The sequence below is a fragment of the Salvelinus alpinus genome, chromosome 18 (assembly GCF_045679555.1).
Source record: "Salvelinus alpinus chromosome 18, SLU_Salpinus.1, whole genome shotgun sequence".
Classification (NCBI taxonomy): Eukaryota; Metazoa; Chordata; class Actinopteri; order Salmoniformes; family Salmonidae; genus Salvelinus; species Salvelinus alpinus.
The window spans coordinates 27607853-27621285 of record NC_092103.1 but is presented as its reverse complement, the minus strand read 5'-3'; the positions used below and the strand labels follow the sequence as shown (position 1 = coordinate 27621285).

Genomic DNA, 13433 nt, shown 5'->3' with positions numbered 1-13433 from the left:
AAGTATTAACTCTGGGCTATCAAGACATATACAATCAATACATCATTTTTATTAACTTAAAAATAATTCTATACTTTTGATTTCACTTTGAAAATGTGGAGCAGGTTGTGTAGATCTGTGAGAAATAATTTAAATGGTCATATTTAATCTCTTTTTAGATTTACTTTAATTGCAGCAAAATGTCATAACTGTGGTGTCTTTGGCATCATTAAAAGTAAAGACTTATTTTATCAAATACATTTTACTGATGATTAAACTAATCATGTAAATGTAATTAACTAGGAAGTCGGGGCACCAAGGAAAATCTTCAGATTACAAAGTTAGAATTTTCTGAATGTAACTCTTCAGATATTTTAATATCTGATCAATTAGTCTTCTAATTAATTAATTGTTATTTACCTCACGGTAGTCTCATTCCAGACGTTGTAAATTGTTGGTTTTCTGCACAAACCCAGCCTTTACTATGAATCATCCATACACCAATTGGCTTAATAATTTATTAACTAACTAAATAATCACATAAATGCATAAACAAACACAGTAGATATGGTTACAAGGAAATGATAGGGGAGGTTCCCTAGTGTGCTAAGCCGATATGACAGCTTGGTGGAAAAAGTGAAGCGAGTGTGGACTGAGAAAGAAGCGGGAAAGACAAAAGGAATCACTACACAGTTGATAATTATATGAATTGAAATGCTAATCCTTTGCACATGAATGCTCACTCATTCGGGAATAATTGCAATCAATATACATTTACGCCCAGTGTGTCGTGATTTCTGTTGGAATCCGGTCCTTCTGCGGAGAGTCAGTTCATCCGAGTCTTTCTCTCGCTGCTTCCCTGAAGATCAAAGTCTTTTGTGGTTAGAATGGATACTTCAGAGTACAATTAGGAAATGTTCTCATAGATAGATGTTTCGGCGGTTATCGGTATTCACAATCCCAGGTTTACATAATTTCTGGCTGCATACTAGTAATTAGTATCTAAGATTTGCTCTTATTCTGTCGGGATCGATAGTCTCAGAGTTGAACCATTTCCACCCGTGTAGCCAATGCTCCACCTGGTATGGTTAGAAATTCAATATCCATTGCAACGTTAACTGACACTGAGGTTTTTGTGGTGTGAAGAGGATTTCGTCAGGAGGGGGTTTTATTCGTAACTGTAGAAAAGGCGGTTCTATGACGCCAGATCATGTCTGTGCTCACGGGCGCGGGCCAATGACTTAATTAAACTTTAAAGGGAATAAAATTCTCCCACGTCAAAGGTTTAACATCACATTACATCATTTCACAAATAGTTGCTGCTTTACTCATTCATACATTCAGAGATATAGTTATGTGTGTTTCCTGTCCTCTCTAAGGTCACCAAAGGAAACGCACTCGTCATACCCGTCACTTAAGTGTCCACGGACCATTCTCACAAGTGGACATTTTGTTTCAAATTCACATTTTGGGGATTTAGGAGTTCGTCATGTGAAATCCTTTGTTCTCTCTGTGTCTCTCTTTCTGCATGGCAAGGGGGAGAGAAACTCCACCAGGAATTTATGGCCTGAGATAACAGAACCTGGGTGTAGGAGAGCATGAGAGAGAGGGGGGGATGCCACAACCTATACCCAGAAAGGGCCACGTCATGACACTATGCAAGTGGTGTATAGACTTTCACTAGGCACTGTACAGTAGGTCATGTATGGCTCACTTGATAAAGAACAATACCCGTTGCCAGAAGTGAAGGGTCAGTGCTGGGCACTAAGAACTAAGTTAACAGTTTCAGAGAGCTCAGTGCTGGAACAAACATAATGGACATCTTTGACTGTCTAAATGTGGAGGATGGATCAGTAACACTTTTTCTGATTTTGTTTTCTAGATAAAACCAACAAAATCTGCACTAAAATTGTATGAGGGGCGAGGAGGCAATATAACAAGCACATAATATGAAGTAGTCTGGGGTTGCATCTCAGTTTAAAATAGCTTCTCTCCATTGATGATGATGAAAACAAAATGTTTTAGTAGATTGAGACCAACCCGGTATTCCCTTTAACCTGTCCAGTTCTTTAAAAACATCAGTACAGCCAACTTTGATCTCCACATGAGAACCCGCCTAAATGTAGCTGCTCTGTGTGTTCCCTGAGTCTGAGGTGCAGGTACCAAGGTTGGGGTCAATTCCATTTTAATGCCAGACAATTCAGCAAGTAAACCAAATCAACCAATCCAATTCCACATTTTCCTAATCAGTACTTATTGAATTGACTGGAATTGACCCCAAACCTGGATGGTGTTACTCATCTTGAAGTATTTCAGAGCAGTGAACGAGACCCTCATCCTAATCATGCCCTCTGGCTGCGGCATCTCAGCGTGTTCTTCACGTGCTCCCTGAACTCCTCTGAGATGAAGTAGTAGATGAATGGATCCACACAGCTGTTGAGGCTGGCCAGACACAGGGTGGTGATGTAAAAGCCGTAGTCATTGTGTACTACTTGAGACAGCAGGAGAGAGTAGGTCACCAGCATCATGATGTTACTGGGGGTGAAACAGACCAGGAAGATGATCAGCACAGTAATGATGAGCACCACAGCCTTGCGCCGATTCTTGGTGATGCTGGCGTTCGTCATTGAGTTCCTAAGGGACTTGAGCATCAGAACGTTAACCACCACGCACAACACGGTGGGAACTACAAATCCCAGGGTTCCCATGGTCAGGAAGAAGCCGGCGGCCATGCTATTCTGGCTTGGCCGGGTGACGTCGTGGCAGGTGATGATGTTGAGGTTGGTCACCTTGACTGTCTGGTCATAGAGGTAGAGAGGGGTGGTCAGCAGCCAGACCCCCACCCAGACTGCGACCGAGACACCGATGGCTACATGGTTGTTCCTACAATCCTGGGAGAGGGGGTAAACGATGGCCCAGTAGCGCTGGACACTGATACAGGTGATGAAGAGGATGGAGCAGTACATGTTCCCATAGAAGAAGCCCACCACGACTTTACACAGCCTCTCTCCATAGATCCAGTCGTTACCGTTGAAGTGGTAGGCGATCTTCAGAGGAGTCCAGATGACAAAGAGCAGGTCAGACAGAGCCAGGTTGGCCATGTAGATGGTGGCAGGGTGCTTCTTCTTGGTCCGGAACAGGAAGACCCAGATGGCCATGGCGTTGGTGGGCAGCCCCACAGCAAACACCACTATGTAGACGATGGGGAAGAACACAGTGGTCAGATGACTGGCCAGAACCATGCAGGCCTCCAGGGAGACCTGCAACCCCGCCGCTGTCTCATCCCCCGTGAAGCCTCGGTCTTCAACGACAGCATTAAACCGCTCTGAGAAAAGAGAGAAACAAGATGAAAATAAATAGGGGTGTTTAAGGAATTCCAAAAATGAGGTTACAATGTATGCCATTTCAATACAATAGCCATTTGTGATTTATTGCATTCTTAAATTATTACTTTTCTAATTGTTCTTATGCAGTGTTTTAAAGTACTTTTTGGGGGGTTTGGTATATGTACTTTACTACTTATATTTTTGACAACTTTTACTCCACTACGTTCCTAAAGAAAAAATGTACTTTATACTCCCATTCATTTTCCCTGACACCAAAAAGTAGTCGTTACATTATTTTTGCTGAGGCAGGACAGTATCATGGTTCAATTCATGCACCCATCAATCTAATACTTTATTAGGGTTGCAAAGGGTCGGAAACTTTTCGAAAACTTTCCGGGATATTTCCCAGAAATTTTCCATTGTAAGTTAAGCCCTGGAATTTGGGGAATTTTGCTTAAAATTCATCAAAAAAGTTAACTTATAACAGTGAACCTTTTTTAGTGGGATACACAAGGCAATTCTAGGTCTTGTGGCATATTTTGGTTAAACTATCCCCAACTCAATGGAATTGCAATCCTTTGCACACACAGTGCACTCTTCCATCACACATACAGCTGATTCTCAAGATCTTGAACACTAATGAGATGCTATTGAGCCCACGCTACTACACTGTCTGAGCCAAGGACTACATGCTTTCTGGTAAGTTTTGATTACAATACTGGGTGGGGTGAATATATTTTATATGACATAGAAGATTTTCTGTTAACTAGTAAATAGTAGCCTACAGCAAAGTGTGTTTAAATCATTTCTAACTTCTTAACAACTTCTGCTAGTTAGTATTTGCTACCATGTTGGTTTTAGCTTGCTTGAGCCGTATAACTGAGGAGTGATAATTCACCTGTTTCCATACATGTTTCATAAAAATAAAAAAAGTCTTACAAATTAGTTGTTTTTATTTTTATTTTTTATTTTTTTTATTTCACCTTTATTTAACCAGGTAGGCAAATTGAGAACACGTTCTCATTTACAATTGCGACCTGGCCAAGATAAAGCAAAGCAGTTCGACACATACAACAACACATAGTTACACATGGAGTAAAACAAACATACAGTCAATAATACAGTGAAAAATAAGTCTATATACAATTTGAGCAATTGAGGTGAGATAAGGGAGGTGAAGGCAAACAAAATATATAAAATATATATATATAAAATAAAAATATAAAAAAGGCCATGGTGGCGAAGTAAATACAATATAGCAAGTTAAAAAAAAAACACTGGAATGGTTGGTTTGCAGTGGAAGAAAGTGTAAAGTAGAGATAGAAATAATGGGGTGCAAAGGAGCAAAATAAATAAATAAATACAGTAGGTAAAGAGGTAGTTGTTTGGGCTAAATTATAGATGGGCTATGTACAGGTGCAGTAATCTATGAGCTGCTCTGACAGCTGGTGCTTAAAGCTAGTGAGGGAGATGTGTTTCCAGTTTCAGAGATTTTTGTAGTTCGTTCCAGTCATTGGCAGCAGAGAACTGGAAGGAGAGGCGGCCAAAGGAAGAATTGGTTTTGGGGGTGACCAGAGAGATATACCTGCTGGAGCGCGTGCTACAGGTAGGTGCTGCTATGGTGACCAGCGAGCTGAGATAAGGGGGGACTTTACCTAGCAGGGTCTTGTAGATGACCTGGAGCCAGTGGGTTTGGCGACGAGTATGAAGCGAGGGCCAGCCAACGAGAGTGTACAGGTCGCAGTGGTGGGTAGTATATGGGGCTTTGGTGACAAAACGGATGGCACTGTGATAGACTGCATCCAATTTATTGAGTCGGGTTTTGGAGGCTATTTTGTAAATTACATCACCGAAGTCGAGGATTGGTAGGATGGTCAGTTTTACAAGGGTATGTTTGGCAGCATGAGTGAAGGATGCTTTGTTGCGGAATAGGAAGCCAATTCTAGATTTAACTTTGGATTGGAGATGTTTGATGTGAGTCTGGAAGGAGAGTTTACAGTCTAACCAGACACCTAGGTATTTGTAGTTGTCCACATATTCTAAGTCAGAGCCGTCCAGAGTAGTGATGTTGGACAGGCGGGCAGGTGCAGGCAGCGATCGGTTGAAGAGCATGCATTTAGTTTTACTTGTATTTAAGAGCAATTGGAGGCCACGGAAGGAGAGTTGTACGGCATTGAAGCTCGCCTGGAGGGTTGTTAACACAGTGTCAAAAGAAGGGCCAGAAGTATACAGAATAGTGTCGTCTGCGTAGAGGTGGATCAGAGAATCCCCATAGAGACTGCCAGAGGCCCGGACAACAGACCCTCCGATTTGACACACTGAACTCGATCAGAGAAGTAGTTGGTGAACCAGGCGAGGCAATCATTAGAGAAACCAAGGCTGTCGAGTCTGCCGATGAGGATGTGGTGATTGACAGAGTCAAAAGCCTTGGCCAGGTCAATGAATACGGCTGCACAGTATTGTTTCTTATCGATGGCGGTTAAGATATCGTTTATGACCTTGAGCGTGGCTGAGGTGCACCCATGACCAGCTCTGAAACCAGATTGCATAGCGGAGAAGGTATGGTGGGATTCGAAATGGTCGGTAATCTGTTTGTTGACTTGGCTTTCGAAGACCTTAGAAAGGCAAGGTAGGATAGATATAGGTCTGTAGCTGTTAGGGTCAAGAGTATCCCCCCCTTTGAAGAGGGGGATAACCGCAGCTGCTTTCCAATCTTTGGGAATCTCAGACGACACGAAAGAGAGGTTGAAAAGGCTAGTAATAGGGGTGGCAACAATTTCAGCAGATAGTTTTAGAAAGAAAGGGTCCAGATTATCTAGCCCGGCTGATTTGTAAGGGTCCAGATTTTGCAGCTCTTTCAGAACATCAGCTGACTGTATTTGGGAGAAAGAGAAATGGGGAAGGCTTGGGCGAGTAGCAGAGGGGAGGGCAGTGCTGTTGACCGGGGTAGGGGTAGCCAGGTGGAAAGCATGGCCAGCCGTAGAAAAATGCTTATTGAAATTCTCAATTATAGTGGATTTGTCGGTGGTGAATCTAAGTTTAATCTAACTGCTTAACTATTTATCTGTACATGGTTTATTTTTTTACTCATTTTTTCCTAATCTTTACAGGAAAATGAAACGGGCACTATCTGATGTGTGAAGACATTACACTGCAGCTAATGTAGAAGGAAAAGCTGTGTACATTTGCAAATACTGTGCTAAATCATATGTGAAGAATGCAACAAAGATAAAGAATCATCTTGCCAAGTGCATAAAGTTCCCTCAGCGCTCACAACAAGCAACCTCTGACAAAAGTCCCTCTACTTCTATTTGAGGTGAAAATTATGAATCAAACACCTTATCGATAGCAACAGCTCGTGGTCCTCCTGGAATCAGAAGTTTTTTTGACTCAATGGAGGAACGTAGTCAGAGAAATGCTGATGAATGTCTTGCTCGAGCTGTGTATGCAACTGGTTCACCTCGGATGCTCACAGGCAATGTGTATTGGAAGATAATTCTGAATGTTCTTCACCCAGCATACACCCCTCCAACCAGACATGCTTTATCTACTAATTTGCTAGATGCAGAGGTCAACAGAGTTCAAGTGAAGGTCAAGCAAATCATAGAGAAAGCAGACTATATTGCAATCAACTCTGGTGGGTGGTTGAATGTTCGTGGGCGAGGGATAATTAACTACATCATCTCAACTCGTATTCTACAAGAGCACAGACACAAGGGACAGCAGACACACCGGTCTCTACATTGCAGATGAGCTGATGCAGTCATCAATGACCTTGGACCACAGAAGGTATTTGCACTGGTGACAGACAATGCTGCGAACATGAAGGCTGCTTGGTCTAAAGGGGAGGAGTCCAACCCTCACATCACACTCATTGTCTGTGCTGCTCATGCATTGAATCTGCTCCTCAAGGACATCATGGCACTGAAAACAATGGATACACTCTACAAGAGAGCCAAAGAAATGGCTAGGTATACGAAAGGTCAAAGTTATAGCAGCAATCTACCTCACCAAGCAAAGTGAAAAGAATAAGAGCACCCCATTGAAACCGTTCAGCAACACCCATTGGGGTGGTGTTGTCATCATGTTTGACAGTCTCCTGGAGGGGAAGGCGTCCCTCCCCAAAAAATTGCCATACCACAGTCTGCCAATATGGACAGCCCCATCAAGAGGATCCTCCTGGATGATGTATTTTGGGAAGCAGCCTGAAACTCCTGAAACCTATAGCAGTAGCCATTGCACGGTTTGAGGGAGACAATGCGGCAGGTAGCCTGGTGGTTAGGGCGTTGGACTAGTAACTGGAAGGTTGCTAGATCGAATCCCCGAGCTGACAAGGTACAAATCTGTTGTTCTGCCCCTGAACAAGGCAGTTAACCCACTGTTCCTAGGCCGTCATTGTAAATATGAATTTGTTCTTAACTGACTTGCTTAGTTAAATAAAGATAAAATTAAAATGCCCTCCTGTCTGATGTTCAGACTCTGCTTGCAGATGTAAGAGAAGAAATCCATACTGTCCTGCCCACTTCACTGTTGCTCCAAGCAGAGGAAACTGTAGTTCTGAAATACATCAAAAAGGGTGAAGACTTCTGCCTGAAGCCCATACACGCCGCAGCGTACATGTTGGACCCCAAGTATGCTGGCAAGAGCATCCTGTCTGGTGCAGAGATCAACAAGGCCTACGGTGTCATCACTACCGTGTCTCATCACCTTGGCCTGGATGAGGACAAAGTTCTTGGCAGTCTGGCGTAGTACACTTCCAAGCAAGGGCTTTGGGAAGGAGATGCAATATAGCAGTCGTGCCAACATATCTCATCAGCCACCTGGTGGAAGGTACTTTGTGGATCTGAAGCTCTTTCCCCTGTTGCCTCCATCATCCTCCAAATCCCACCAACATCAGCCGCCTCAGAGCACAACTGGTCCTTGTTTGGGAAGACACATATCAAAGCACGCAACAGGCTGACCAATACAAGGGTTGAAAAATTGGTGGCCAACCGGGCAAATTTTGGGCTTTTTGAGCCTAACAACGAGCCATCCTCAACAAGGTTGGAAAGTGACAGTGAAGATGAGGCCTCAGAGTCTGATGTTCAAGAGGTGGACATTGAGGAGGACCAGGGAGAAGACATGGAAGCCTGAGAGGAAGACAACCAAAGCATTCGTTTCTAGACTATCATTTTACAGATGTATGTTGAAAACGTTTTTGGGAGATGCGATGGATCATTGTTAATCATTCAATATTCCCTTTCTTTTGTTGTTCAGTGAAATCATCCCATGTGAAGATTCAACTTATTTAATTAAAAGTTCAATTCGTAACTAAATCGTTTTTTTTTATATCTAGTGGAAGGTTTTAACCATTTGCAATTATGTCTACTTATGATAAGGTAAAAGGTTTATGTTTCTGTCTCCAGATGATATGGTAAATATATCCAATGCAAAAAACATCTACATTTAAATAGTATTAATTTGCATATATTTCCAATAATTCCCATATATTCCCGTAAATTTCCACTTAAAGTTTCCACCTCTGAATATTCCACAAATGTGCAACCCTAGTTGTCATCCCTACACTCTCTGATCTGGCAGACTCACTTAACTTAAATACTGCGTTTGTAAATGTGTGAGTTCCGGTTGTGTTTTTATTGTGTTGTCTGGTTTGCTTAGTATAAGGAATTTCATAGGATTTGCTTTTACTTTGCACTTCAACAAAATTTTGAACATTTTGTAAGTTTTCCATGACTGTACTTAAGTATATTTAGAACCATATATTTTTAGACTTTTACTCTAGTAGCATTTTACTTTGTGAATATTGGTCATTTTTTATTAAAGGTATCCTACCTTTTACTCAAGTATGACAATTGAGAACTATTACCACCACTGTTCTTATGCAAACTACAGTTGAAGTCGGAACTTTACATACACCTTAGCCAAATACATTTAAACTCAGTTTCACAATTCCTGACATTTAATCCGAGTAAAAAGTCCTTGTCTTAGGTCAGTTACGATCACCACTTTATTTTAAGAATGTGAAATGTCAGGATAATAGTAGAGAATTATTTATTTCAGCTTTTATTTCATTCACCACATTCCCAGTGGGTCAGAAGATTACATATACTCAATTAGTATTTGGTAGCATTGCCTTCAAATTGTTTAACTTGGGTCAAACATTCCGGGTAGCCTTCCACAAGCTTCCCACAATAAGTTGGGTGAATTTTGGCCTATTCCTCCTGACAGAGCTGGTGTAACTGAGTCAGGTTTGTATGCCTCCTTGCTCGCACACGTTTTTTCAGTTCAGCCCACAAATATTCTATAGGATTAACGTCAGGGCTTTGTGATGGCCACTCCAATACCTTGACTTTGTTGTCCTTAAGCCATTTTGCTACAACTTTGGAAGTATGCTTGGGGTCATTGTCCATTTGGAAGACCCATTTGCGACCAAGCTTTAACTTCCTGACTGATGTCTTGAGATGTTGCTTCAATATATCCACATAATTTCCCTTCCTCATGCCTCATGATGCCATCTATTTTGTGAAGTGCACCAGTCCCTCCTGCAGCAAAGCACCCCACAACATGATGCTGCCACCCCCATGCTTCACGGTTGGGATGGTGTTCTTCGGCTTGCAAGCCTCCCCCTTTTCCCTCCAAACATAACGATGGTCATATGGCCAAACAGTTCTATTTTTGTTTCATCAGACCAGACGACATTTCTCCAAAAAGTACGATCTTTGTCCCCAAACTGTAGTCTGGCTTTTTTATGGTGGTTTTGGAGCAGTGGCTTCTTCCTTGCTGAGCGGCCTTTCTGGTTATGTCAATATAGGACTCGTTTTACTGTGGATATAGATACTTTCGTACCGGTTTCCTCCAGCATCGTCACAAGGTCCTTTGCTGTTGTCCTGGGATTGATTTGCACTGTTCGCACCAAAGTACGTTCATCTCTAGGAGACAGAACCCATCTCCTTCCTGAGCGGTATGACAACTGTGTGATCCCATGGTGTTTATACTTGCGTACTATTGTTTGTACAGATGAATGTGGTACCTTCAGGCGTTTGGAAATTGCGCCCAAGGATGAACCAGACTTGTGGAGGTCTACAATTTTCTTCCTGAGGTCTTGGCTGATTTCTTTTGATTGTCCCATGATGTCAAGCAAAGAGGCACTGAGTTTGAAGGTAGGCCTTGAAATACATCCACTGGTACACCTCCAATTGACTCAAATTATGTCAATTAGCCTTTCAGAAGCTTCTAAAGCCATACTACAAAGCAGGTTCAAGGAGTTACACGGAACACAAACCGGCTGCACGCGTGCGCCATCGTCCATAATTGTATTTTGTCCTCCCACACCAAACGCGATCATGACACGCAGGTTAAAATATCAAAACAAACTCTGAACCAATTATATTAATTTGGGGACAGGTCAAAAAGCATTAAACATTTTTGGCAATTTAGCTAGTTAGCGTGCACTTGCTAGCTAATTTGTTCTATTTAAGCTAGCTTTCTGTTGCTAGCTAATTTGTCCTGGGATATAAACATTGAGTTGTTATTTTACCTTAAATGCACAAGGTCCTCTATTCGCCAATTAATCCACACATAAAACGGTCAACCGAATCGTTTCTAGTCATCTGTCTTCCTTCCAGGCTTTTTCTTCTCTTGACTTGATATTGCGATTGGCAACGTCATAAATTAGGTGCATTACCGCCACTGACCTCGTTCGTCTTTCAGTCACCCACGTGGGTATAACCAGTGAGGAGTTGGCACGTGGGTACCGGCTTCTATAAACCAATGAGGAGATGGGAGAGGCAGGACTTGCAGCGCGTTCTGCATCAGAAATAGAACTGATTTCTATTTTAGCCCTTGGCAACGCAGACGCTCGTTGGCGTGCGCGAGCAGTGTGGGTGCAATAATTGAATAACATAGATTTCTAAATGTATTTTGCGACGCGAGCGTTGTGGTCAGCCTGTTAGCCTAAACTTTAAATTTCTTGGAAGGATAAGCTTAAAATGGGCATGGTCTATTTAAGGCCATGCACCACAGGCTAAAATAAAATGTTTGCATCTACCTGTTGTTAGAATTTTGGTCCATTAATATTAGTATTTTCAAATGTAAACAAACATTTCAAAAACTTCTAAAATGTATATTTATCATACTACTATCATCAACATTTTAATGAAGTTGAACCACTATAAAATGGACCTACATCAATAATTTCAAAGCTCACTACATTAAATTACACACATTTTAAATGCCCATTTCATAGTGTTACAAATACGACCATATTTAGTAACTTACTTTGAAGAGATGGTGATTGGGTCTAAATAGGTATTTCTTGTTTGGTAATCTAAATTCAGTGTACTTGTCTGTAGCTTCCATTTCCTGAAAATCAGGCTCTTTCCACACCCCAACTCATTTTTCTCTGCTTCAGAAGCATTTGCTTTAACCACATTTTGTGTGCTTAACCTTAGATATATTCTCCAGGCTTGCCCAGAGAGAAGTGTTGATATGTTGTCCATTTTCTATTCTAGATAACATTTTCTTACAAAAAATGCGGCAAAAATGCATTTTATGTACGTCTTTAGTATTTTACAGACAGAAAGATTAATAAAGTATTCATCCACAATCTGCTCTGCACAAGTCCTGGAGTGTCTTTACAAAATGAAACCAAACTATTTAGGCTGACTTCATCCAACTGATAAACGTTGATTGTGATATGATTAAGGGTAAACAATTACCTTTTGATGTTGTGGTCCCTGGCCTTAACTCAGCAACCAAAAACGCATATTTAATTTTAGCTTTCTTTATGAATCAGACAAATAGTTATTTCTGGTTGTTTACCAAATTTAGCTGGCTAACTCATTGCTCCTGCTTTTCAATATACCCTTCGGGCGGTCATTTCCCCTTAATCATCTCGATTTTGTGAAGAACAGCGTGTCATTGACATGTGGGATGATGACATCATCACTCATTGTCGTCTTGAGGTTTGTAACCACACCGACATAGCAAGCAAGTGTATTTTACAATAGCTGTATTCATTCAGGAATCAGATAGAGGGGATCCGACTAAACAAATTGTCCATCAAGGCATTAAAGAATATCACAATGTCGTTTATCTGATCGAAGAAAAAAAACAAATAATGAGAGAAATAAAGGGAAAAGACCTTCTCTTACCATTTTTCTGAGACAGACATAGTTCGGCGCAGGCCAATAAAAACATAAGATTCAACCAATGCAGCTTGAAACTCATGTTAACTTCCACAAAAATGTCCAACAATAATCTACCTGCGATGTACGAAGAATGTTGAATGCTGATTCAAGCGTTTGTGTATTCTTTTTGTCTGTGCAACTTTGAAGTCAACTGTAGCCAGCAGATCCGACGCGCTTGCTTATAGCTGCACTAGGGTCAGACAGGCTTCCTGTATAGATTAAGACCCAGCAGTGCCAGCGCGAGATATGTCTCAGAAAATGTACCTCAATCCAGGGATGACAAATGCGCAGCACTCTGAATTGTCCCTTTATCCCAGTTTTTCTGTATCCTAATCTACACAGTAAACCCTTCTGACCCTAGTGCATCTGTAAACAATTTGGTCAATCTGCTGGCTACAGTCAACTGAAGAGGTAGGGTACCACACCCCTCCCTCACACAACAGGTGGGAAGAAAAAAACTGTGTGATGTCATAAATCACGTGACCATACATGCCTGTGTTGTTCAGGCTGACTGGCTTAGTGGATGTTGTAGGCAGTGGCGCCGCCAACGGGTGGACATGGGGGGCCACGGCCACCCTGATACAATTGCTGCCCCCCCCTCGCTAGTCGCAAATGCATAAATGCTTCTGAGTATGCATAATATGCTTCTATCTGTTACATTAGTACTATTCATTTAAATCAATAATGTACATTTTTCATAATAGTTCATGTGAAAGAAAATTAATGTATAGCCAGCCAACCGCTTTTGACCGTCTGTCACTGCGTCACACTCCGACCCCTTTCACCCCTCCCCCGGGGTGTCTCTGGTGGCATCATCGGAAGCTAGCCTAGCTGGCAGCTGCCTGCAGAGTTGAGATGAGACCACCAGACTGCTAACGGGTAAGTAAGTCATACAATACTACTTATCGTTAAAAAATATATATATATAGTAAACTGTTCA

At 41.7% G+C, this 13433-nt stretch overlaps 1 protein-coding gene across 1 annotated transcript; it reads right to left on the bottom strand.

The window, feature by feature from the left end:
* Positions 1-483: 483 nt before the first annotated feature.
* On the bottom strand, positions 484-12633 carry LOC139544103 (proteinase-activated receptor 2-like). The gene is made up of 2 exons (XM_071350867.1): positions 12458-12633; positions 484-3304 (listed from the first exon to the last, which is right to left on the bottom strand). Exons 1-2 carry the CDS (start codon positions 12531-12533, stop codon positions 2322-2324), a joined length of 1059 nt encoding a protein of 352 aa, XP_071206968.1. The 5' UTR covers positions 12534-12633; the 3' UTR covers positions 484-2321.
* Positions 12634-13433: the final 800 nt, after the last annotated feature.

Coding starts and splice junctions, on each gene's coding strand:
- LOC139544103 (XM_071350867.1), bottom strand. CDS start 12,533: ATGAGTTTCAAGCTGCATTGGTTGAATCTTATGTTTTTATTGGCCTGC. Junction 3,305..12,457: donor ATGTCTGTCTCAGAAAAATG/GTAAGAGAAGGT, acceptor CTCTTTTCTCAG/AGCGGTTTAATGCTGTCGTT.